The 26,257-nt window shown below is 39.4% G+C and overlaps 1 protein-coding gene across 4 annotated transcripts in view; it reads right to left on the bottom strand.

Moving 5' to 3' along the window:
* The window catches only part of adamts6 (ADAM metallopeptidase with thrombospondin type 1 motif, 6), a 78,518-nt gene that overhangs the window by 22,984 nt on the left and 29,277 nt on the right, over window positions 1-26,257 (bottom strand). For all 4 annotated transcript variants that reach the window (XM_080872176.1, XM_080872175.1, XM_080872178.1 and 1 more), the window contains 7 exons: window positions 21,868-21,975; window positions 18,533-18,678; window positions 14,741-14,804; window positions 11,947-12,049; window positions 10,880-11,013; window positions 1,887-2,010; window positions 95-175 (listed from right to left, as the gene is read on the bottom strand). In XM_080872176.1, the coding sequence (XP_080728302.1) occupies window positions 95-175; window positions 1,887-2,010; window positions 10,880-11,013; window positions 11,947-12,049; window positions 14,741-14,804; window positions 18,533-18,678; window positions 21,868-21,975 (760 nt within the window). The remainder of the gene's footprint in view (window positions 1-94; window positions 176-1,886; window positions 2,011-10,879; window positions 11,014-11,946; window positions 12,050-14,740; window positions 14,805-18,532; window positions 18,679-21,867; window positions 21,976-26,257) is intronic.

Raw genomic sequence — 26,257 nt, 5'->3', positions numbered from 1 at the left:
TCTCAACACCTTACACTTCTATCACTGCAGGTAATAAAAATCTAATAAAATAATTCTATACATGTGTCTTTATCATTTCAAGGGTGTTACTTACCGATGTAGTTCTTTGACATAGTCACTTCTTTGATTTCTATGTGAACAGAACCTTTTGGGATTTGAACCACCTCCATGTAGCCTGGAAGACAAGAACTAATATCGTTAAGATAGTGTTCCTCCCACTGAAACAACCGAAGTTCTCATTCCTATCTGACATGTTTTACAACACAGAGAACACACAGAGTTACATATCATACAACGTAGGAGTACATCTATAGAATAAATTCCAAATCATCCAAAATGGACAAAGCAATCTTCCAGTAGTATGAAACACTCTCCTTTTTTTAACACTTATGCACACACACACACACACACACACACACACACACACACACACACACACACACACACACACACACACACACACACACACACACACACACACACACACAGTATTTTTAGATGGTTTACTAGCCATACCATAGAAGGAGAAATATGTTTTCTCTTTTGCTCACTATAGACTACCTCAGACCACAACCAGCACCAAGTCCCTTTCTCTGCTAGTGACTCCTTCACTCCATTCCTTCACTGATTAATGAGAAAAGTATTGCATTTAGATGTGTCATCATAATTTTAGGTGGCTCAAAACATTTGCCATGTTAAAAAACAATTTAAAAAAAAAAATCACATGGTGATGAAAGATTATTTTTGTTACGTGAAGGATGTTTTGGCATTTGGACAATCTCCACTGACTTTAAATTTGTCACAGGTGGTTAGACATTTCTGCATATTCTACATGTATAAACTGCATTTTGCCCCCTTTCAGTAACTTACTGTAAAATCAATAGAGACAGAAGTGATCTGCTGGTTAAGGTAAAAGTTTGTAGCTACACAATCATCCAATGAATATTCCATATTCTTGTTTTGTTGGCTGATATGTTGAAACAATAGCTAACAATAGCTAATTTTGATTAAATATGACCAGATTTAATTAAATAAATGAAAATTAAACAACTTTAAGAGTAAAAGCTGAATTCTGTGGAACTTAGTTTTGTGGAACCTCGCTGTTTGTCCAAAATTGCTCCTTGACAAATAGTAATTGAGCCACCAAAACTGGCACACACGTACATTTATGATGACATAATGATCCCAGTTTTTTCTTGTGTATAACACCTTGTAAAAGAATGCTATCATTTTAATTTCACAACATATAAAATACCACTTACCCATTTTTGATATCAACAAATTGTGATGTTTACAGTATCAATATTATAACACACCATTTGACTCATTAAGGTTTGAAGTTTATTGCTCTTAGAGACCTAGAGGTTCAACAAAAATAACTGTGTAAATGTATCTGAGGCTAATTAATTTTAAGCCATGTGACTTAGTCCAGCCTAAAAACGCATCTTTTCAGTCATTGCATGCATTTTTGTCAAGAACATGTTATTGAAATAATTAATGCATATAAATATGCAACCATAATGAAAGTTAAATTATAAATTAATCATTTACTTTATGGGTGTATATTCGATTGAACTTAATCTTGCATACCACTTTTTCATCACACCTATTACACTTAATGGGGGTTGATAACATCTGGGTAATGAGTCTAGCAGACAATGCACAGTTGGCATGGTCCTTTAATCGTACCAAGATACGACTGCATTTTGCTGTATAGAAACATACAGTGACTCCCATATTGTGTGTTTGCATGCAGTAACAGTCACATCAATCACCAATTTTTTTAAAATTTATTTTATTTTATTTTTTTTTACTTTTCTCAGTGTGATTAATTTTAACAGCTTAAACAGACTAAAGAACACTTTCTGGAATCAGATATGTTTTACCTCCTCTGGGTAGAGACTTGTTAAAGAGTCCTTCTGTGGCCTCGCAGGTGCTGCCATCCCCTCCACACACACGGCATCGGTCTTCTTTGGCATCTGAGCCCAGTATGTTGTCACAGCCAACATGCTTTTGAAGTTGAACAAAGTTAGAGATTGAGAATCAGCATCGTTTTAAATGAAAACTAGAAAAATGGTTAAATGTTTGCTTTATTTTGTACTATTTTACATTTAAAAAAGTTTTTTCAAAGATCAACTGGTTACATTCCAGAAAACAGGCTTTATGTCTTAAAAAAAATAGTTCAACCTTTTGTGAAATATAGCTATGTGCTAAACTATATCATGAAGGGAAATAATAGTTTATTGTGTCAGGTAATAATTAAATCATAGTTAGGTGCACTACACTAGTCCGGAGTCTGTTTATCCAGCTCTGTTCAAAGGTAACAAAATACACTAAACACTGTCCTTAAAGTTAATTTGATAAAGCTATACTGTTTATTTAAGCTCCAAAAAGTGGTGTAAAAATATTGTTTTGCAAGCATTATGTAAAGGTTAAACCAACCAGATTTAATGTGTTATTTACCAAACTACAAAGCACTACTGTGTGACTGTAGTAGGAATATTTTCATTAGTTATTACACATCCAGCGTTGTTTCTTTTTGTTTCCAGGCTTCATGCTTGGCTCAGCTAATTAGCCACCAGCTGTACAGTATCATTGTACAGTAACATCATAAGGGTAGCATCAAACGTCAGCATTTAACACTTAAGAAAAAGGCAAACAAAGAAATGTCCCCAAATGTCAAACGATTGCTTAAAAGCCAATAAAACCTTCCCTTTAAAAGAAATAGTAAGACATGACTGACATGTTCACTGTGGGGGAGTTTTTTGGAAAGAATTTGTTTGTTCCTGAAGGAAGTCCTCAGAATACAATGCCGTACTTTATTTATACAGTATTCACATAGGCCCATGCAAAGAGTAGTCCTTATTTTTAGGGAGCTTCAGTGGACACACAGTGCCTGTATACTGAGTATAAATCTTCATTCTTTACATTGAAAATCTGCCAAAATCCGTCAAAATACTTTTGACAAATCCAATTCTAAAAAATGTAAATAGATATTTAATGCAATGACTTACAAATCTTATAAACCTATATTTTTTTTCACAGTAGAACATAAAAAAAAACAACTCATCAAATATTTAAACTGAGACATTCTACTAGTTCATGAAAAATATTAGTTCATTTTAAATTTGATGGCAATAATACATCTCAAAGTTGGGAAGGGAGCAATGAAGGGAAGGAAAAAAAGTGGAACTAAAAGGAAACAGCTGGAGAAGCACTTCGTGACTAATGAGGTTAATTGGTAACTGGTCAGTAACATGAATACTTATAAAAAGAGCATCTTAGTCTTACTCAAAAGTAAAGATAGGCAGAGATTCCCCAATCTACAAAAAGTTATGTTGACAAATTGTGGAACAATTTAAGAATAATGCTCTTCAACATAAAATTGCTAAGACTAGCTAAATCATCAAAAGTCGCAGAGAATCTGCAGAAATCTCTGTGTGCAAGGGACAAGTCAGTACTGGACTGCTGCGATCTTTGGCCTTCAGGCAGCACTACATTAAAAACCTGATTCTGATATAGAAATTAAATCCAGAAATCATTGTCTGTTAACATAGTTTGCAGTGCCGTCTACAAACGCAGGTTAAAGCTCTATCATCCATATGTGAACATGAGCTAGAAGGGCTATTGTCTTCTCTGGGCCAAAGATAATTTAAAATGGACTGTTTATATTCATTTTACTCAGTGTCCCAATCCTAGTCAAGTTAGCATTAATAGCTGTAACTTTTTTTCTATCAGAGAGAAGCTTATTAAGCTACCAGATTCAGAGTCTGAAACTAGCCAGTCTAACAGATATAAAATGTGTTGGCTCCAAATAACTTTTTATATGGAGTCCTTATGGACCCCATTAATTTTTTTTTTTATCTGTGCTCAATTTGCAGTGATTGCTTCATTGCTTGATTGGAAATGCCTTGGAGCTTCACAGAAGGACTGCTGGTGTTCAGTAGGTTTTGACTTAAGGTTTTCATTATGTCTTTTTTTTTTTTTACTATTATTTAAAGGCCTTTAAGGGCTACAGTGCCAGTAGTACTGTCTGTTGATGGTTAGTTCTAAAGCATTTCAGTATTATGCAAAGAACTGCAGGCTTACTGCTAATACTTTACATGAGAACATCAATTTTACATTTTACACGTACATTTACTTCCATAAAAATGTGAATGCAGCACTTAAACTTAGAGAACTGAGAGCACTGACAGCTTTATGAAAATTACTTTCATTTTTGTTACACACAAGGATAAAGCCATAAAGTGCAAACTGTCCACATCAGAAAGAATCCACTCGTGCTGGCAGAACATTTGCAAAGACAAAAAGACAAAGCTATTAGCGAAGAACTCTGAAGGGTGTTAGCTTAGTGATTTTGTGTTAGTGTGGTAGCCTAAAGTTTACATTAGTAACTGTAATTATGTGTCAGTGCATCAGTTCACTCATATTGCGGATTAAAAAAAGAATGTCTACAGTAGATGAGCATTATCTGAAAGTCATGCCCTTAAGAAACAGGAAAAAAAATCTAACAAAGACATCACATCTTTGTTGATTTATTTCTAACAGCACCTGAGAGATACATCTGGCCGTTCAGCTGACCCATCTACTGTTTGCCAAAGCGTCACTGGAAATAGTGGCTCTCAATAAGCTATTGTTGAGGAAGTGAAACATTGTGAAAATGCTAAGGTATGCTAAATTACACAAGAACTGGTCTGAAAATCTGTGAAAGTGGGCCCTATGGAGTATTGAATCCAAATTTACATTTCTTCGGTTCAAATCGATATTTACAGAGGAAGCCAGGAGAGACGTACAAATGTCTACAGCAAGGTTCAGGCTGTGTTGAAGAATAAAGGTGGTATTCCCCAAATACTCCTTGAACTGTACAAACTCTGTTTGTGCCTTACATACTGTATTTCCATTTATTTGCACATTTCAGTAAATCGCTGCAACTATCATGCAGTGGTGAATATTGTATATGTGTAGAAATGCTCTTAACTTGCACACATGCACAAGCAAGATTACTACTTGTTTGTGTGATGTTAGGGAATTAGAATCACTCTAAATTCGGCAGGCTTGCAGACATAGCACTTTCCGAGCACTCAAAGCCCTTTTTTTTTTCCCTCAAAGCACCTTTTACTAACACGTGTCATTCATCTATTCACACACAGCTTTAATCAATGCCTATCAATGCCTGAGGCAGAGCTGCCCATCATCTGCCATCTATAGTATGTCACGCCTTGATTACTCTATATAAGAAAATACATTGATCTTGAGATAAGCTGTTCTAAGAGCGAAGCCTACTCCAAAAAAAAAAAAAAAAAAAAAAAAAAAAAAAGGGAGGAGAGTTTATGACTGAAACTAAAGAAACTAAAATACCGGTAATTAAGCTTCCGAGGAGGAAGCCAGAGAAGGCGTAGCTTTCCAAAGTGTTTCCTCAGGAGAGTCGACAGTTACAAAAAAAAAAAAAAAAAGGAGCTCAGGCTACAATAACTAAGACAGTCAATGTTGTGTCCCATGAGACACAGACAACTAAAGAGGGAAAAATTTTGACATTCAAGTTGATTTGGAAAAAAGGAAGGAGGAAAAGAGGAAAGCGGGTGGAGGAACACCTGATCTGCCAGCTTGAGATGAGAAACCCACTGCAATTATTGAAATAACATCCACAGATGAGTTATTGGACATTTATGTTGATTAAAAAGAGGGTAAAATATCAGCTGACCAGGGTTTGAGAGCAGCAGTGACACAAAACCTGATGACTACAGACGGATTTCGTTGTCATTGATCCTTACAGTTGTCCTGTGGGTTTCCTAGGTTCTTTTTTTACTCTGTCACAATCTCCAATGTTATTCGTAATCGTTCCTCCTCCCTTTCTCTCTCTCTCCCACCACATGTGCACAGCATAGCAGTTTTGAGTGTTTCTGAGATCTTTCCAGGCAGACAGTGTTCCAGAGATTTATCACAGTGTTACAGTAAACCCACAGAGAGCCAGCCCCTGAAATAAAACGACAAGCCGGATTCAGAAAACCCACAATACTCCTTCAGTGAGGAATATTCCACCTCTTCTGAGTTTTCTTGCTATTAAAGCACACATCATGTTGTGTTTTTAATATTAGACTCGCAGTAAGGTTGTGGGCAAAGACGCTGTGCTTTTATGCCAAACAGGGATCCAGTTGTATCGGTCAGGTGGAAATCAAAGCAAATACTTTAAAGTGAGCAACCAAAAAGTTATTTCAGCTGCATCTCAGAAAATACACACTCACTACACAAAATGATTTACAGTCAGGAAAACAAAGACAGCATCAACTGCCAACCCAAATAACATTTTATTGAAAGATAAAATGTTATTTTCCTTGTTATTAAATCAGCCTTTTCAAATATATATATATATATATAATCATTGTTCAATAAAAAAACAAAACAATGATTTTTGTGTTTTATTTACCACAAAACAATTCTGGTGGAGGCTGCAGAGTACTGATAAGAAGCAAAAAGAGCTATTCAGCAGTCATTCGATCACAATCAGCCACAGTCAAAGACCGGATTGTTCTTCACTGGAGAATGGTGCGGTTTAGGCTCTTTTGTTTACGCAGTCAGTATCTCACTAGCAGAGTTGTTATAGATAAAAACTGGCTCACATGCTGAGCAAACTCTTACTAAGCTAAGAGATAAAATGTCATTTTAACAGGAACTTGATAAAATGTCAGGGTTAAACACCCACAAAGGACGGTGCTATAGCACAGTGTTTTATTTTATGTTATTATTGCAAATCAGCATCAGCATTAGCGTGAAACAAACATTTCTTTTTCTGGTAATTTACCTGATTTGCCTTCATCGAGCAGAAGTCGTCTCATATTTATGTATGACTACAAATATTAGAATTGCAATGAAAAGCTCTGAATGTAAAATCAAATTGAAAGGTAAAAGCTCATTCTTGACTACAACATGAAGTAATGGTAATGTTTAGAGTCAGTCTTTCTAGATTTAAACATCACTGGGTCTCAAACTCTTTCTACAGTTCAATAAAACTTGAGTTTTATTTTTATAGCTCTTGCCATAATTCCATTAAACGTACATCCAAAAAGTCTTGAAACACAAGCCAGAAGCTTTCCGCAACAATTAAAGAAATGTACAGTTTAGCCAGATTAGCTATGAGGCACAGTGAAAACATTCTGAGTTTGTGCCCCCTTCGAGGTCAACTACTTGTGCAGCCAAAAAAAACCCTCAAGTCCTCCTTCTACATTTACACTCACTTGAAATCCTCCCTGACAACTTATTAGTTCATATCTGCTGCTTTACCATGGACCTCAAAGCTTGCCAAACTGCAACCTTTAAAGGGGACATATTAAAAACATTTCTATCTCCTTGTTTTGATTCTTTGATGCTACTAGAGTAACTCCTCATGATTCACAGTACATAATCCTTATTTATCTAATAGGCGTAGGCGCAGTCTCATCATTTCATCCTTAATGGCAAATGGACTGGTTTTCTATAGCACTTTTCTACTCTACTTGAGCACTCACTTTACATAACACACACTTTACATAACATGTCTCATTAACATGAATGCATCAGGAGCTACTCAGAGTTGTACCCTCAGGTGCAAATGCTACAGCTAAGCTACCGGTATTACATCCAGTCATGAATGCACAGATTGCTGAGTATTTTCAGCGTGGCTTCAGAAATGATGAAATCCTTGTGTTATTAGCCGAATCACATGGCGTTACTATCAGCAAACATACTAGCAAAAGCGCCCATTTGATGCGATCCGGTTTTGAGTGCGCACTACTCTGCGCCATATGCTTCCGGGTAACAAGAAAGTGACCTCATTCACGTAGATTACTGATTGGCAGAGTAGGGCTGTTCGATATAACGATATATATCGGATGACGATATAAAAACGTCTATCGTTTCATTTTACGCTATCGTTTGTTTCGTGGTGACGCAAAATAAACTGTTTACGGCAACATTTTTTCATCGTTTTGATGGTCACTGTAGTGGCTATATTAATTTCTAAGTTCTCTCTTTGTCTTACATTTAATATAAACACACTACAGACGGACAAGCGCCTGTTTTTATGCGTTGTCATTAGCAACAATGACAGTAAAACCATCGTGTGTCCACTTGTTTATTTTCTACATAAACCTTTCACAATAAAGCTCAAGATCCTGTTGAGACTTTACAGAATACTCTGCATACTCTTTCACATGATTCAGAGTATTTACAGATGAGAAGCAAAAAAGAGCCGTCAAGTGCTAAAAAATAAACCTTAGACTCAAACGTTAGAACAGGCTTTTCCCCGCAGCACGCCGTGTAATAAATACTCACAACTCATGTCTAAAAATGTATAGTTTCATGCATCGGTTAAAACACTCGACTCCAGGTACACGACGCTCAGCTGGAAACACTTCACGCAAGTCGAGCTGCCAGAGATTCACAGAATTTACAGAAAATGCAAAAATTTTGTGATTTATATCGTTATCGGACGATAGATATCTCATATCGGGATATGAGATTTTGGTCATATCGCACAGCCCTATGGCAGAGCTAACTCGAAATTTCAAGTAACTCAAAATTTCAAGTTATGTTTCTCCAAATTTCGAGTTAATAATCAGAAAGTGAGGACAGTGAGCTATTATGGAGCGACTGTGAAGTAGAGGAGTGGATCGCTGAATAAGGTTTGAGGGACACTTAGGAGCTCAGGGGTCAGTTGGTAAAGTAATTGTGTGTGTGTGTGTGTGTGTGTGTGTGTGTGTGTGTGTGTGTGTGTGTGTGTGTGTGTGTGTGTGTGTGTATTACTTATTGTGTGGGGACACAAATTTGTTTACACACTCACATTGAGAGGTCTCGCCAACTTTATGGGGACAAATTGCAAGGCAAATCATTAAATTTTAGGGTGAAGGCTTGAGTCAGGGTTAGGGTAAGGTTAGGTTTAGGATAAGGTCAGGGTTACGGTTAGGTTCAGGCAGGGACTTGTGATGGGTAGGGTCAGGATAAGTCTCCAGGAAATGAATGTTAGTTAATGTAATGTCCCCAAAAGTGATGGAAACACAACGCGCGCGTGTGTGTGTGTGTACGGGGTTAGGGTCAACTGTTGGATGTATTTTGGTGTTTTATTGTTCTGTGAAATGTTTATATTGTTTATTTGTTGTTTATTTATTTTTTCATCCTTGTTGTACTAATAAAACTTATTATAGAATAACTTTGTGTTTGACTACCCTTGTCGCACAGTGTTGCCTTGAAGCAACAAACCAATATCTGTTTGGGGGGGGCAGGGTTTCAAATTTTATGATTGATATATTATTAGGGACCCCAAAGTCAAAGGAGCTTGCAAAGAAAAGCGTCTGGACTTCTTTAAGTTACTTGAAGACGTTTCATCTCTCATCCGAGAAGCTTCTTCAGTGGGAGTAACCCCCCACAGAGGGACAAAAGGACCCCCTGATGATCCTCTAATCGTCTGAGCCAAGGTGTGAAACTGGGTGTGGGTCCTTTTGTCCCTCTGTGGGGGGTTACTCCCACTAGGTTTATATCTGGGACTCTCCACCATTTGACCTTAGAACTGAAGAAGCTTCTCGGATGAGAGGTGAAACGTCTTCAAGTAACTTAAAGAAGTCCAGACGCTTTTCTTTGCAAGCTCCTTTGACTACGATGACCTGGATGACTGAGAACCTTCACAGACATAGGGACCCCAAAGCTCCCCCAAAATAGGGAGAAATATTTTTTTCCCCAAAAATTAAAAAGTCATGCAGTAGAGGGCTAAATAATTCTTTTTTTTATTCCCCTCCCTTTAAGGCACATATTTGAAATTTAATGCCGGCCAAATATGGGCTTTTGCATATTTTAATCAGGCTTGTGTATCACTTTACGTTCTCAATAAATTTCAGCCCGCCCAGTTGTACTGTGGTCTGCACAGAAACATGCATTCTGAGTAAATGCAAAACTAAACAGACACGGACTTCTACAGTAACTGCATGCTGACAAGCTAGCTAATTACAGAAGAAATAGTAAAGTGAATGCTGTAAGGCTGATCAATTCTACCAAGCTGGGAAACTGATTAGCCTAAGGCTTTACTGCATGTAAATGCAAACCTGTTAACCATTTGTTACGAGAAAATTCCTACTTTAAAAAAACAGAGGCTTCAGAATGTCACTGAATTACAAAACGGTGTGCAACTACAGCATGCTTGCGGCTAACAACTTGGTTTTGCTAATTAATCTTTAAGTCAGTGGTCTACAGAATATCAACAAATAAAAAAAACCAACTATTTTCATAATCACATAAGACAAAAAAGTAATAACTTCTAATTAACTAGATAATAAACCTAGTGCTTAACGTTTTTCCTCAAAAATTACTTACTCAAAAAACTATTAAGAGAACAGTTGTTTGATTATGTAGTTAACTGAAAAACACAATAGACACAATAAGTCCAATAATTACAAGGCATGCTGGAGCGGTGGTTAGAGCTGTCACCTCACAGCAAGAAGGCTTTTTTACCCTGCATTGTTGATTCCTCATAGCTTCCTCATAGTTACATCAATATTTCCTCAAACTAGCCACATGAAATTTCCTGGACTGAAAACAACTTTTAAGCTCTATTTTTTATGTTTAAATAAACTCATAAGCCAAAGCCACAATCTTAGTTTTTGTCATGTGCAAAGAAAAAAACAAACAAACAAACAGCTGATTGTAAGGCAGTCAAGTTGGAGGCACTGGTTGATTTTTCATGCATGACCCTCACTGATGCGGTTAGGTAAATATAAAGATATTTAATATTTAATACATCCAGTGCCAGGAGCAACAACAGTTTGTTGTAACAACTGCATATCCTTCAATAATGAGAATCAAAAATACATTTGTAAAACACAAGAAGTGTTTGAAGATGTGGTTTTGGCTCCCTTACCTTACACTCTCCATTGATGCAAATGTCCAGCGAGTCAGCCTGACATTGGGTGCCATCTATGACAGCAGGAGACCGCTCAGTGTAGAAGTTATAGCCTTCTGCCAAGCAGTTCAGCGCACAGGGCTTCACACCACCTGGGTTACACAGCATGTACGAAAACCGAGCAGGTCATTACATCATTACCTAAAGTTCAGTTTCACACAGGGAACAGACAGCGTGACATGGCCCCTGACAGAACCCTAACAACACAGAGACCAGCAAATACCGATGCTATTCCAGGACTTGCAGCCAGCTCTGGGATCTTCTCTTAACTTGTTGACAGTAATAATCATGAGGGGGGGAAATTCAGCGGTGCTCAGATCTAAAAAAACCCAAAACTTGACGTCACTGTAACATTGACAACAACAGAGACAGCGCTGCTTGCCAAAAACAATTACACTGACATCCACGTGTAGGTTATCTCCTGTTTTTACATGACGCCTCAGCCCACGGAGCGCTATAAGAGAGGAGGTGATGGATTTGACAAAACAGACTTAAGCTCTCACATCTCTGAGAGAAAACAAAAGCTGTGTTTACATGCTTCAAACTTTATCACTTTTCTCTGAGATATTTGTGGTCTTAGTTAAGTGAATATTTTCCTTGATCTGCAGACTTCAAGGAGAGACACTCCTGCCAGTACCTATGACAATACAACAGTCCTTCCACTGGTATTGGCTCAATAAAAAACTGTTGATCCAGAGAGGGGAAAAAAGCCCGAGATGGGTCCAGAAAACAGACTAGCCTGCAAACTGTCATTTGAGACACAAAAGGGATGATAGGGAGGCTTTACAGCTCAGCTCTTAGAGAGTTTTGACAGAACAACAGCTTCAACTCTTAGCAAGTTCAAACTGAGAGTAAGTAATTATTAATTATTTAATAAGAATTGAGTGGGAGTGAATTTAACTCTGATCAAATTTCATCCAGACACTATTGCCTATATAGTAATTAATCGTTCATGTTATACAGTAATACTTTGAAACCATGGATGTATTATACAAACAACTGATCACAACTAGTCCTGAACTCACCCCCAGTGTAAGGCTTCCAGTTGTAGTACTTCCCACGGAAAGGGGAGTTGTCAAAATCAGCGCACTGCTTCTCTCGGAAATCACGAGATCCTGCAGGGCAGGCCTGCAAACAACAGTGAAACTGAATGTGAATACAAAGGACCAAGCTTATCGAATGTCTTATCCCAGTTCACATTAGACTGGTGCCAATGACCTTTGGAATTAAGGTCAGTAAGAGTGATCTCCAGCAGTTTGTCAATATAATAACTGTGTGATCTGCCACGTAATCGGTTCATGTCAATATTTTATCATTTAACCAGCACCATCTGCACTGCATTGAAATTCGTCTGGGGAGTGACTACACAGGTTAGTACCAACAAGCCCACAGGTCTGGTACTCTCCACCTCAACAAATTCAAATTCCTAAACCGAACCTCTGATAACAGCTAACACTTTAGCCCTCCAATCTCCTTTGACTTCTGATAAGCCAAATTGCTAAAATCAAGCTTTAAAACAGGACTTGATAAACCAATCACATCAAGAGGGGTACATTCATCTTTTACAGAGTCTATATGTAGGTTTGAGTGCTGCTGCCTTTTGAGTAAATTAATTATCTGCTCATTTTATTTTCTAAAATCCCTACTTTATTAACAATGTCACATTTAATTTTTCTACAGACTAAAGAAGATGTGTTTCTTGGCATTTCTGTCTGAGAACATTGTGTTCTGTGTGTGAAAAGGTCCTTAGGAACCGCAAAACACTCTCCCTCGGTACAAATAAAGGCTCTCGGGTCAAAGCTGTATTTCACATGCATAGGGAGTATAGGCCACTTTCATTACCATTCAAGTGTTTTGCCAATTTAGCCGCTTTAAACTTGCACATCAAACATGCAGATCCAGTCAGAGGAGACAGAATAATATTATTGCAAGTGTGTGTTGAAATGAAAACACAGTACCAAATGAGATTTACATGTGCTAACGTCTGTTGGAACAAAAGAAAAGCTCACTTTAATAATGTTGGGTTTTCATCAATGTTTAACTTGTTGATTATCAACTGATTAAAATAATAATAGAACAGAAGGCACAAAAAGGGAGAAAAGTCCTATCATTTAAGCAACTCGAGTCCAGTTGCTTAAATGCTTGACACTTTCCCTTCATTATCTTGACTTTAAAAATTAAAGTTCTTAAAAAGGTATCGTCTGTGCCTCTTGAGGAGCTTAATATAAAACAAAATGTGGTATTTGTAGTGGGCTTTATAAACAAATCAAATTAAATGTCAGTGCTCTACCAGTGCTTGACCAAAAATGAGAAATAAAGATTGAATTCAGAGGCTAATGCACATTAAAACTTAAAGTGAAAAAGACAACAAAAGAAGTCAGATAAGAAGACAAAATATAAATAATAAAAGGTAACAGAATTAGCACAAAAATAAAATTGTGAAATATTATGCAAAATAAATGGATTCCTATAGAATGTTAAAACAAAGTTATTATTATTAATCTCAGAGGTTTCTTCCTGTTAAAAGAGTCTTTTTTCTTCCCACTGTTGCCAAGTGCTAAGCAACCTCCTACAATCACTTGCCAACTGGTAAATTGGTAACTTCTGGTTATCATCGGGGTCACTGACAAGTCTTTAGGCGTGGATGATTGGGATTAGCAATCTATTTTACAGCAGCTGCCTCCAGCAGCTATCGCAACCAGTCAAGGAAATACTAATTTAACTGTCCTTAGAGATAACACGTTAAGTTAGATGCTAGTGGGATGGCTCTATGATTGGCATGCTCTTGGTAGTCCACCAGTTTGGTGGAATATTGCAATAATTACTGTGATAAAACCTTTATACTGAAGGTATGCATGGTAATCACAGGATGAATTCTAGTGATTTGGGGGACCATCTGATATCACCAGCACCACCAGTTTTAATTTAGGTAATGAAATATCTCAACATGTATAGCATAAGCACAGATTATGATTAAGACATATGTTTTTTAACTATGCTAAAGAGAAAAGATCCTAATGACTCTGGCAGTCATCAGACCTTTTTCCAAGGACTGCTACTACCAGTTTAACTGTTTTGAATAAATAGGCTGTCTGCCATGAAACTTGGCCCACCCATTTATATACTTTTGAGGATAATTTGTGAGTATTTGTCATTGTATCTACATTTGGCATGCTCTCTCACACACACATGCTTCTTTGGACAAGGTGTGGTTAGTGTGATGAAATAGTGGTTAGGGACATTGCTTGTTTTCCAAAGAAAACACTCAGTGCTTGCTCAGAACTGTTATTTTTAAAACTTGTGGTTAAATGTCTACTAAGGCCCTAACTATTTCAATTTTCACCTAGTGAAAAAGGCCACCTAGAAATAGTTGAACAGAGATCTTAACTTGCAGCCATGTCAAATATTTGGATAAAACATTGCTCCAGACCTCAAAAAAAAAAAAAAAAGCTTGCTTCTTATGAAATACACCCTGAACTGTCATCATCGTTTGACTCAAGTGAAATGTCACAAACAATAAATGAACTATAAAATGACAGAGGGCGCGAATAAACCCAAAGTCACCAGGGGAATATTGAATCTCTGTCTGTTCATTTTTATCATTGTCTGTCCTACGTTCCAGGAGAAAATATGTCAGAAAGCTTAAAGGCAACGTGATGCTGTGTGCTAGTGTGCAGCCTGTAAAGCCCTTTTCTAAGATAACATGTTCTGGAGGAGAGCTGTGGAAGAACAAAGAGGTGATCCAACATTTTTTTTAAGTTGCTCGCATGCTACTTGGCAGAAAATGAAAGAGGGAGGCAAAGAAATGAAGAAACTCACGTTAGTGTTACAGGATCTGTATCGTTTCCTCTCTCCGAGACAGTACTTGCCTCCTCCAGATGGGCTGAGAGACACAACAGAAATAAATGAGGGATGGGGAAAAGAGACTCTTTACATCAAATCACATAAAGCGCCGTAAATTATATTCACAAATTCCTCTCAGAGATTATCTTTAGGGCAAACAGTACATAAGAGATTTTTTTTTCTGATGAAACAGGCGCAAAAAAGTCTCTGTGTGTCAGCATTTGCTGCTTTGTTGAGCATCTGTGCCAATGATTCATTCAGGCAATCCAAGCTGTTCTAAGAGCTCTTAAATGTGACATGACATTTCAAGTCTAATGACTCTTAACTCACGCTTTTCCTTCTTCTACTCTTCACTACACATCTACCACATCTCTGAAGGTTTTCTTTTCCTTTCCCTATCATCTCTCTGCTTTTTCTCACCTTCAGAAGCCTCCCTTCCCTTCACTTTATTGCAAAAAAAACCTGTGAGACAGGCCATGTACGTAATGAATGTGTTAGAGGCTGTGTCTGGCTGTGTTTTTTCTGCCTCCCTCCTCTTTGCACTGATGGCTGAGCAGCAGTGATCACCTTAAACAGGTGTTCCACATTATGCCTGTGCCTTCACCTCCTCCCCTTTTTCTTCCTTCCCTCTGGTTCACCCTGGCTCTTTTTCTTGCCTTCCCATGACGTGTTTGACGTAATACCTAGTTTCCAAAACAAAGGAATGCGACAATGGAAGAAGGATAAAGATCCCAGATGTCTGCTTGCCCGCCAAAGATGCACTGGTCAATGATTTGTCTAGTGAGGACACATGGGAGGTTTTAAAGTAAACCTACGCATCACCATAATCTTCGAAGAAGAGTAAGCTATGTCTTAACTTAACGCACATGTCACATTAACCGAGACTGCGTGAAACTGCACAAGAACAAGGACTAAGAACCTTTACAGTCAGTTGTAATGGCTGCAAAGTATTATCTGAAACAGCTAATATTGGTCTTTGTGGTAATTTCAGGTTACTGACAGTTGCGTTGGTGTATTCCTTTCTTTCCCCATTTCAAATAACATTTGTCACTGTTGTTCAAATTTAGAAAATGGTAAAGAAGAAATCCAGACTTTCAGCTGAGCCTTGGAAAGCCAGTTACTATGGCTCATATTGCACACTTCTCTACTTAGACTCGCTGTTTTGAGTGCATAAGTGTGTTTCACAGTGACAGTGAAATACACTTATGCACAGTGCACTACGAGTACCCAGATGGTGAACTCATAACAAACAAGAAGTGTGTGGAACAATGTTCACGTCATGCCATCAACGATCATCATCTTCGGTATGCAGCAGAATGGAAGGACCACCAAACAATTTTCAACCAATGGTGTCCACGCTAGTCATGGACAGTATGCCAAAAGGACTCTGGGTTTTTTTTGTTTTGTTTTTTACAGTATGAACTGAAATAAGTGACTAAGACTCATAAACTCAGCAGCCAAATATTTACAAAGGTCCTGGCAGAGGGCCATTTTCCCATAAACTTCCACAGGCCCAGGAGTCTTTTTTTTGGAAGCCCTGTGGTGGCCTTAAAAAAGAAGGCTTATGGCACTTTTGTGATGGCTTCACTTTTTAGAGCCAGAAGCCAAATCTGTATTTTTATACCTACCTTTTATACCTTACTAAGTAAAATTATTTCTTCAAAAGTACTTCATTCATTGATTCAATAGAAGTCTTGACCTACCTAGAACTCTCCTACTGAGTTTGAGACCATTTTTAAAATTTTGGTCGTTATCAGAAAGCGAGATCATCCAAGCTAACGACTTACTGCCAGTAAATGGGTGTGGGGTTACACAAGTTATTGGTCACATCCAAATGGTGACAGTAAAAACATTCATAATGAGGCTAAAAATGGGAATTCCAAAGCCAAAAACATGGTTGAAACCCCAACGTCATCTCCATGGTCAAAACTGATCACAGTACAGCAAAAATGGAACAATAGATCAATCAATCAATATTTTATTTATATAGCACATTTGAAAAGGACAGTGTCCATCAATGTGCTTCACACAAGGTAGCAAAGCAGATTACAACAAAAGCAACAAAAACAGTTAAAAACAATTAAAACCAGTTATAGTTACAGTTACACAGCACAACTGCAGACCAGGTGGAAGACCGAACTAATTTGCTTCAAACGCTAGATGGAACAGCTGAGTTTTTAAGCGGGATTTAAACGATTGAATGGAATCTGACATGCGGACATCGATAGGAAGATATTCCAGAGTTTGGGTGCGGCCATTGCAAAAGCTCGGTCCCCTCTGGTCTTTCGTCGCGGCCTTTGTTGCACTAAGAGCAGTTGGTTAGAGGATCTGAGCGCTCTCTTGGGGCTATACGCGTCGAGAAGGTCTGTTAGGAAACTGGGCGCCAGGTTATTTAAAATTTTAAAAGTACACAAAAGGATTTTAAAAATGAGAGAGAGAATTGGAGGCCCATGTACAGAGAATTGCAATAGTCTAGTCTCGAAGTAATGAAGGCATGGATAAGCTTTTCAAGGTCTTTATGTGGAATATAGGGCTTTGCCTTGGAGATTTGATGTAAAAACTCATTTTCACAACTGAGGCAACTTGTTGGTCTAACTTGAGTGAGCTGTCCAGGACCACTCCAAGATTTCTAACGGTATAAGAGAGATGGCTGGCATAGGACCCCAGTGTATTAGTTAGCTGGTCCAGGGGAATGGGACTGTCAAAAACAATAATTTCTGTTTTAATTTCATTTAGAGTTAGAGAGTTTTGTAATAGCCAATCTTTTACTTCCCGCAGACAATTGAACAAAGGCACTAATGAGGACTGGACATCCTGATTCAGGGGGAAGTAGATTTGGATGTCGTCAGCATAGTAGTGAAACGAGATATTATGCTTTTTGAAAATGAGTCCCAAAGGCAGCATGTATAAAGAAAATAACGTAGGATAGATGAACGGATATTATTTCCACACAGAACAAAGGCTGTGTCGGTCAACAATATTTTGAAGTTATTTATGGTTTTGTACATATAAATTCTATTGTTTACAGGAATGGTGAATTTAATGTATTATAAAATTACAATTACCACATTAGGTTTGAAGCTGCTTAGCTCAGTAGGGTAATTGGGGGACTTCAAAGCAGAAGGTTGCTTTGTTTATCCATACCTACTGTAAAATTTATCTTACTAGAAATTCTAACCAGGCATCCAGGCAATGTTGAACACATTACTTGAACCAATGTCACAGTAATGCCCGAGACATCGGTTCAACTTTCATTTTAGAGCCTCGACTCAACGGCAAGAAAAAAAACAACAACTAATGGTTTTCTGGGCAGTAGAGATGTTTACACGTCCAGCAAATATGCAGCAATATTCTTAAATATGTTTAATAATGACAAATGTGACTCAGATATTCACCCCTTGCATTTGGCTGTCGAGCTGCTAAATCATTATTTGTTCTAAGCAGGTGGAGGATTTTAAAATGAACATTAAAATCACTGTACCACATGTCAGAATATTTACACTTGTCATAAATTAAAAGCGTCATTACCTGTAGCAGTCAACATATTTTTACTTTAGGTCTAACAGTTTACTTTTTCCACTAAAGAAGCATTTAGCCTTGTGAATATTTCAGACATGACTGCTGTATAATTACTGTAGCTTGACTCGCACTACGACACACATCCGCACAGCCACGCATACACATGCACATCTACACACAAACACACACTTGTAGGCAAGGACCTGGATGTGTGTGTTCAGCTTGCTGTGGCTTACTTTGCCTACTTACGCTGGGCTGTCACAGTGCCTCATGGAGGAGGATACACCGCCCCCACAGGTCCTGCTGCACTCCCCCCAAATGGACCATGGCCCCCAGCCTCCATCCACACTCTGAGGCCAGGTACCAAACGCAACACATTCCCCCTGGTAGCACCACTGGGTGGGGAGAAGCAGAAGTATGCACAGAGTGGAAAACTTTGGTTATTACATATCTTAATAATTTCTTCAGACACACTGACCAGCTTCAAGTTAAAGAGGCCCATTCTCACTATAACATACAGCTTATTTCGTCCAATAATTAATTCTCGTGTGTCTCGTGACTCTTCTATATTTATTTAATGTTTCCATTATGGGAAGTTATTTCCAAGACAGGTGAGGCAGAGAAAGAGCTGAACTACGTTTCAGGAGTAATCATGTTAATCTGTTCAGAGTTGTGGGGGAAGAGGGGATCAGAGACTTTCCTTTGTCCCTCCAACTGTGTCAGTAGGTTAATAACCCTCTAGAGAACGGTACAGTCAAGGTGAGGGCTAGGCTGAGCTGCTGCGTTCTTTATCTCTACCTCTCATTTAATTTCTGAGATGCTGTCTAAACAAGATTAGCAGTGTGGAGAAAGAGAAATGTGGAGGACCAACTGATACGGGCACAGAACCTCAGCGTTAACTGTAAGTTTATTGGTCAATTTGAACACACAGAAGAAACGCAAAGCTCCCTTCTATTGGTTAATTCCTGGCTGTCTCCCCTCCCGCTTTCCCTTCCCCCAGTCTCTACCTCTATCTCTGTCTGGTCCTGTTGGAAGGGCCTCTCTCCATTACACGCTGGGTGAGAAATGGCTGACATTCATATTCCTTTGAAGCCGTCCCCAGCAGGGGCAGACAGAGTATGCCACTGGCTCTCCTAAAGCTGCTCCAAAAGCTGTTCTAAAGCCCCCCAGGCTCTACCTGGGGCCCCCTGTGTTGTACAGGACTCTGTCCGTGGGCCCTGGTCCTCAAAGGCTCCACTGAGCTAATGGTAATTATGGGTGACAGCTCGTGACACTCTCCTATTCTTCCCTTTTACCCCTCGGACCATCCGGTGACAATGGTTGCCTTAATCCGTGTTAAAACAGTCTCCCCTAACCTGGCTGGCATCAGCACTCGGCTGATGACCTAAAGCCTGGCCTGCTTACGTCTGTGAGTTTGTGCATGTGTGTGTGGGTGTGTGGTTGCACCAAATGCATGAGTGCACACTAGTGAGGTACCACTAGCTACACACAGAGAAGAGAATAAAAGTGCTTGTTTCACATCACAGGTCACCAGGTATTAAATATAGCCGCAGTGCTGAAAGGGCAGGTTCACCCAAATTCTAATTTAAAACATATAAACTTCTAGATGTAGCTTGGTCCATCTGGCAGCCTATTTTCACTTGGAAGAAATGTGTATTCCCTGACGGTTGCTGGCTGTCGTTGGGTGAAATCGGTAACTGCAGGCCACTGAACCAAAAACCTCCTTGTGACTGCTTTGGTCATGAGCAGATTGCCGCGGTCACCCATCGTTAACTGACTCATATACAAACACTTGCTAACTAAGTGCAGAGCGTTAGTGAAACTTGAAAAGGTGCAATGCAAAGTGCATAAAATAAAAGTTGTGTTACCTCTGAAACCAGCACATTTCAAAAGGCACAACTGTGAAGGTAAACAGTGTCAGTTTCCAATTTGTATCACACTCCTGACATTTTCACAAACACTTAGAGGCTTAGGTGAGTGTGTGCAGACAAGTTGGCAACTTCCATGCAAACTACGGCTGACAACAGTAACCTGCTGGCGACCAAAGCAATCGCAAACAGGTTTTCAGTCAGACATCATGTACTTCATTGTGACCAATTTCACCCACCTACAGCAAACAGTTGCCACAACTCACTAAGCAGGCAAGCAACTCATAAGTATTTTAACTGTCAATCTCTGGTGACAGGCAACTTGTCTCCAAAGAATTACAGTCAAAATTGGATTTCCCACAATCACTCTCAGACATAGTGGCAAAGGTTTGCAAGTAACTGCAATCTATTTTATAAACACAGTCAATGTTGTAACCAATCTGAATCAGTCTGTGCTGATGAGCGCAATTCATCTGCGATGTGGCTCTTTCTAATAGAGTCCTTGACTTGACTGGTTACCAGCTGGTTGTATTCTGGTTATATTCCAATATAAAAGGGACAGCTCAGATTGAGCAATATGGAGACAAAGTTGAGATCATTTGGACATGTGCAGAGGATGGATAGTGGATATACTGGACAAAAATGTGGAATATGGAGCTGCCAGGCACGAGGAAAAGAGGAAGACCTCAGAGGACACTCATGGATGTAGTGAAGTGAAGGAGGACATGCAGAAGTTTAGTATGCTAGAGGAGGATTCCAGAGATAGAAGCAGATTGTCCACTGTGGTGATCCCAAAAAAGGAGTATGTGAAAACCAAAAGAAGATAAGAGTCAAGTTGCCTAGTGCAGGCCATTTGTATTTAAATAACTATCCCACAGTAACTATCACTATTTCAGGAGGGATTTCTGAATTTCTGAACTTTCATATCAATGAGCTTCTGGCTATACTGAAAATGCAAGTAGTTAATGTGAATTTCTCTTTAGTTTCAAATTTCTGTGCATGTAGATGGCAAAAGATTTGCAAGAGACCGTAACACATTTATGGCTTCCTTCACTCTTTCTGAAATGGAGGAATTTTAGACCACTCTTCTTTGCAGAATTGTTTTAATTCGGCTACACTGAAGGGTTTTCAAGCATAAATGACCTGCTAAAGGTTAAACCAAAGCATCTCAATTTAATTTGAGACCAGACTTTGGTTAGGCCATTGTAAAACCTGTAGTTCTCTTGTTCTGGATTCATCTTTGACCTACTAGATGAGGATTTTTGGAGTATTATGCTTTGTCCATTTGTGGATAATGCTTCTCATCATGGTTCACTGGACTCCCAAAGCCTTAGAAATGGCTTTGCAATCCATCCCAGAGTGATAGATGTTAATGATTTTCTCTCTTTATTCAGACAGGTTCAATTTAGGTGATTTCTTGATTCATTGGGTCTGGCAGTAATCACAACTAGGTGTGTCTAGTGAAACTGAGCTCAGATTTCCACAAAATGTGGTGAATCGCAGTTAATTAATGATTGAACAAGTTTGGGCAATTACTTTTTCACACAGGGTTGGAGGGTTTTTTTTTTTATCTCTTTTTCTTTCCTGTTAATAAATGAGATCATTTAAAAATAGCATTTTTGTATTTATTTGAGTCATCATCTTCTAATATTAAAAATTGTGTATCTGGAAAAAAACTTTAACCTTTAAATGTCTGAGAAACACTAGATGACTTACCCCTTTTTCAATGTTGCCTGTCTGGCACAGGGTCCCCTCTGCAGCAGGAATACTGTTAGTTACACAACGGTTGCTTTTGCTAAGGCACCAGAGCTCTCTACACACTTCCTAGGAAAGAAGGCAAAAGCAAGTTGGTCAGAATAAATCAATTCAGCAAGCTGGGGGTGGATTTGTTAAATAAGGCTAAAAATGATTTATCAGTGGCCTTTTACTGGTTTTCCCTTTTAGTATTTTTTGTGCAGTCTGACAGCTGTGAGAACAACAAAAAAGAATGGCATGGAAATGTGTCTATAAATCCATACAATTCCAGATCAAATCAGAGGATCAGAGATGATGAGACCACATCAAGACTGCTATCTTCAAGAGCCCATATGCTTTGGATCATAGTGTATTTTGAGCAACATGCTAAGGGTCACTACGTGTTTTTAATGCTCTCTTATGAGAAATGAAGAGTCAGCTAGATCAACACCATGACTAACGTTTGCTCATGTTCATCTCAGGACCACATGGGACCGTGACATCAGTTCAAGAAATCCAACTTTGGCTTCTTAGGGGAAATAAAGAGTGAGCAATAGGCCTCCCAAGTCTTAGATAAAGATGGCTTGTAGCCTAACAAATATCCTTAGTATTACTGATTTGTCTGCGTAAACATCATCACTCTTCAGTACAGAACGGAGAAACCATTTAGATTATTGAAAGAGAAGAAATACACTGTTAAGTTGCCCCCAAATAAATAACTGGATAAAGTGAGCACATGATGTGCTGCACAACCAAGACTGGATTTCCTGTTTAAGTAAACTGGGAAGTCTTAACTTCAAAGGTTTTTATAACACAACTGAGTAGAGCAGAAGAGCAAGCTCATGAAAAAGAATAACGAGCCAACACGTAGATTCTGAGCCCAAAGGTCAGTAAATATCCCACAGCTCTTCAGCTCCTTGAGCCTATCCAGATTCAATAATGCAGCTAACTGCCAGTCTCTGGTTGCACCGACTCCCCTATGCCAGCTGTGTGAGAAAAACCAGACAAGTTTAAGCATCATAAAGAATTTTTTTAAAATTAGGAATACCTAATAAGCTGTTTGTTCATATATACTGTATACATGATCCGCATGCAGTGTATGGAAGCAGTGCATTTTTCTGGCTGCTTCTTACTAAGTCAGTGTCACAACTTTTGTCAGTGATAGCTGCCCTGTGCTGTTCTTGTGTTTTGCTGCCGCTCTTCCCAGCTCTGACTCATATATGCACATGCAAAGAAAGATCCCAAAACTGAGGCAATTCCTGAAAATGGAAATATCAGTTTCTTTTGATATTGTTGAGCCTCTGTGAATCATGACACAAGAATTGCCTGAGGACAGATACGGAGTAATAGCATTTTCAAAGCTTTTTCCAAACATGGGACAAAAAAAGCAAACCAAAAACTTGAGGAAAATAGTAAAAGCTAGCATTTTACAGGCATGCTAGACTACCTGGAGACAGCAACATTTTGAGCATGGTCACATGCTAACAACAACAATGTACATACAATAGCTTAGCTTTGCGTAGCAAAAAAATCTTGAGATAACAAAAGACCTTGAAATTTGTCTCTTGGTACAAATATCAATGAATATCTGAGGTTTTTTTAAGATATTTCAAACTGGACCATGGTGGTTTCCCCAGACAACTATCAGTGCCATCCTTACAGCCGTGTAGCTAAAATGATTTAAAATAGTTTGGGACTGTTGGTTTTTGATATTGCTGGTCATAGAAAATGTTATGCCTTTTAAACCTAAGCAAGTTTGTTGAAGCAGGCGCCAGGTCACAAGAAGGAAGCCAAACATATCGCTTGGGTAAAATCCCAAATAGTATGTCGTGGAAACGTTTGGTACATTCTGGGTAAGAATTGGCTTAAGAAACCAGATTCTTCCATTTATTAAAGCTTTGATCTTTTTCTGTGGTTACATCCATCCTCTCACTGAGGGCATCGATTTCAAAGTATGAAATAAATCTGATCGTCAGACGAAAAACTCCAATCGAGCTCTGATAAATCAGCGCCGGAATTCCACCCTTTCATAAATGGGTGTCTTTCTTGGCAATCTAAAACCACAATTATGAGCTTAGGAGCCAAAATAACTGAGCGTTGATTTGGGCCTTGTTGTAATCTTCTGTCAGATATTTCTTTCAATGAAAAGAAATAACTCTGTGATCTCAACTAATCTGTCCTCTCTTCCATCATGTGCCTAATTTTCTATGTGATGCAGAGCAATATTACATTACTGTCCATTAGATATCAGAGGAATCTTTCAGCTGCTCATTTAAATGTGTGGTTGGTTCTTGTCTTTCACTGCCTGTGTCGCCTTGATATTAATAAAAGTATTGTCTTCCTCTTCACCCCCATCCATCCATCTTCATCCGCTTTATCCGAGGCCGGGTCGCGGGGGCAGCAGCCTAACCAAAGAGGCCCAGACCTCCCTCTCCCCAGCCACCTCCTCCAGCTTATCCGGGGGAATACCCCAGGCCAGCTGAGAGATATAATCTCTCCAGCGTGTCCTGGGTCTGCCCCAGGGCCTCCTCCCGGTGGGACATGCCTGGAACACCTCACCCAGGAGGCGCCCAGGGGGCATCCTTGTCAGATGCCCGAACCACCTCAGCTGGCTCCTTTCGATGTGGAGCAGCAGCGGCTCTACTCTGAGCCCCTCCCGGATGGCCGAACTTCTCACCCTATCTCTAAGGGAGAGGCCAGCCACCCTTCGGAGGAAGCTCATTTCTGCCGCTTGTATCCGCGATCTCGTTCTTTCGGTCACTACCCACAGCTCATGGCCATAGGTGAGGGTAGGGACGTAGATCGACCGGTAAATTGAGAGCTTCGCTTTTACACTCAGCTCCCTCTTCACCACGACGGACCAGTGCAGCGTCCGCATTACTGCAGCTGCAGCCCCAATCCGTCTGTCGATCTCCGGCTCCCTTCTCCCATCACTCGCGAACAAGACCCCGAGATACTTGAACTCCTCCACTTGGGGCAGGAACTCATCCCCGACCCGGAGTGGGCACTCCACCCTTTTCCGGCTGAGAACCATGGCCTCAGATTTGGAGGTGCTGATCCTCATTCCTGCTGCTTCACACTCGGCTGTGAACCGTTCCAGTGTGAGCAGGAGGCCATCACCCGATGAAGCCAACAGAACCACATCATCCGCAAAAATCAGAGATGAGATTCTGAGGCCACCAAAGCGAAAGCCCTCCGCCACTTGGCTGCGCCTAGAAATCCTGTCCATAACCTCTTCACCCCCTTTTAATCTAAATGAGGAAATAATGAAAAAACGAGTTTTTCTCTTACTTTTTTTTTTTTAACTTAACACTTAAGGTTAACCACACTCAAAGGCATGGTAAGACACAATATGGTTAGTAAACTGGGATGATGAAGTACATTTGTACATTTTCACACACTCATTTAACCCTCTGCAGGAGTTTCCTCAGGACCTTGGACTAAATCAGTCTGTTTTTACCACAGGGAGCAGGGTTTAAATGAAGTTCTGTGTTCCATTCTATTTATCTATTTTCCAGTTTCAGTGCCCAGGTTGGAAAGCTGTAAACCACAATCAGAGGCAGCAGTACTGAAAACCCACCCGTGCTAACTGTTGTTGCAGTTGTCTGTCATTTGCTTTACATAGCGCAATCTTTGCTGCAAACTCTTCTGCATTACAACCACCTAATGCACTGGAGTCCGGAGTATGTCAGTGGACTCATTTGGTCCAATGAAAATGACCAACCATCTCAAACAACTTTTTTATTTCCTTGTGAAAGTGTAATTTGGTTACTTGGTAGTTTCAGTGTCCAGATAAATTAGATAGTTATTAAAAATAAGAGAGTGTGTAGGGATATATTGCATGTTTTTTTATATTGCAGTTAAAAGAAATCAAAATGTCAAGAAAACCAATAAGTGCTAAAGAGATTGGCATTTCTGCATTTACTTTTCAGACAGCTCAGCCCTTTCCAGATGGGGCAGAGCGTTCTCACTCCCGAGGCGTAACATGTCGACGTTTTGTCACGTCCCGCGGCGTTCCTGAGGAACGCGAAAGGAGACCTTCGGCGTTCTTATGGTACGCGGCGGGTTATGGCTGGAATCCAGTGCAATGACGCTCCCGCGGTAATAGACGTTCCAGCCCTGTATTCCAGCCCTAAACCTAACCTTATCCCTAGCCCTGACCATAACCTTATTCCTGACCTTAACCAGGACTTTAATGATGTTAAATAGCGTGTTTCTAAGCGATTTGAAGAAAAAGAGCGAACATGTGTAGGTTCAGTCCAGACGGTTCTCATATTCCCTCTTTTTCCGAGGTCGTCATTTAGGAACGTGGTGGGTAGCCGAAAACGTAATATGGTGACGATTTGTCACCTAGCGTAAAATGTTACGCTTT

Source organism: Rhamphochromis sp. 'chilingali' (genome assembly GCF_963969265.1).
Source record: "Rhamphochromis sp. 'chilingali' genome assembly, chromosome: 2".
Taxonomy (NCBI): Eukaryota; Metazoa; Chordata; class Actinopteri; order Cichliformes; family Cichlidae; genus Rhamphochromis; species Rhamphochromis sp. 'chilingali'.
This window is presented reverse-complemented; position numbering and strand designations above follow the sequence as displayed.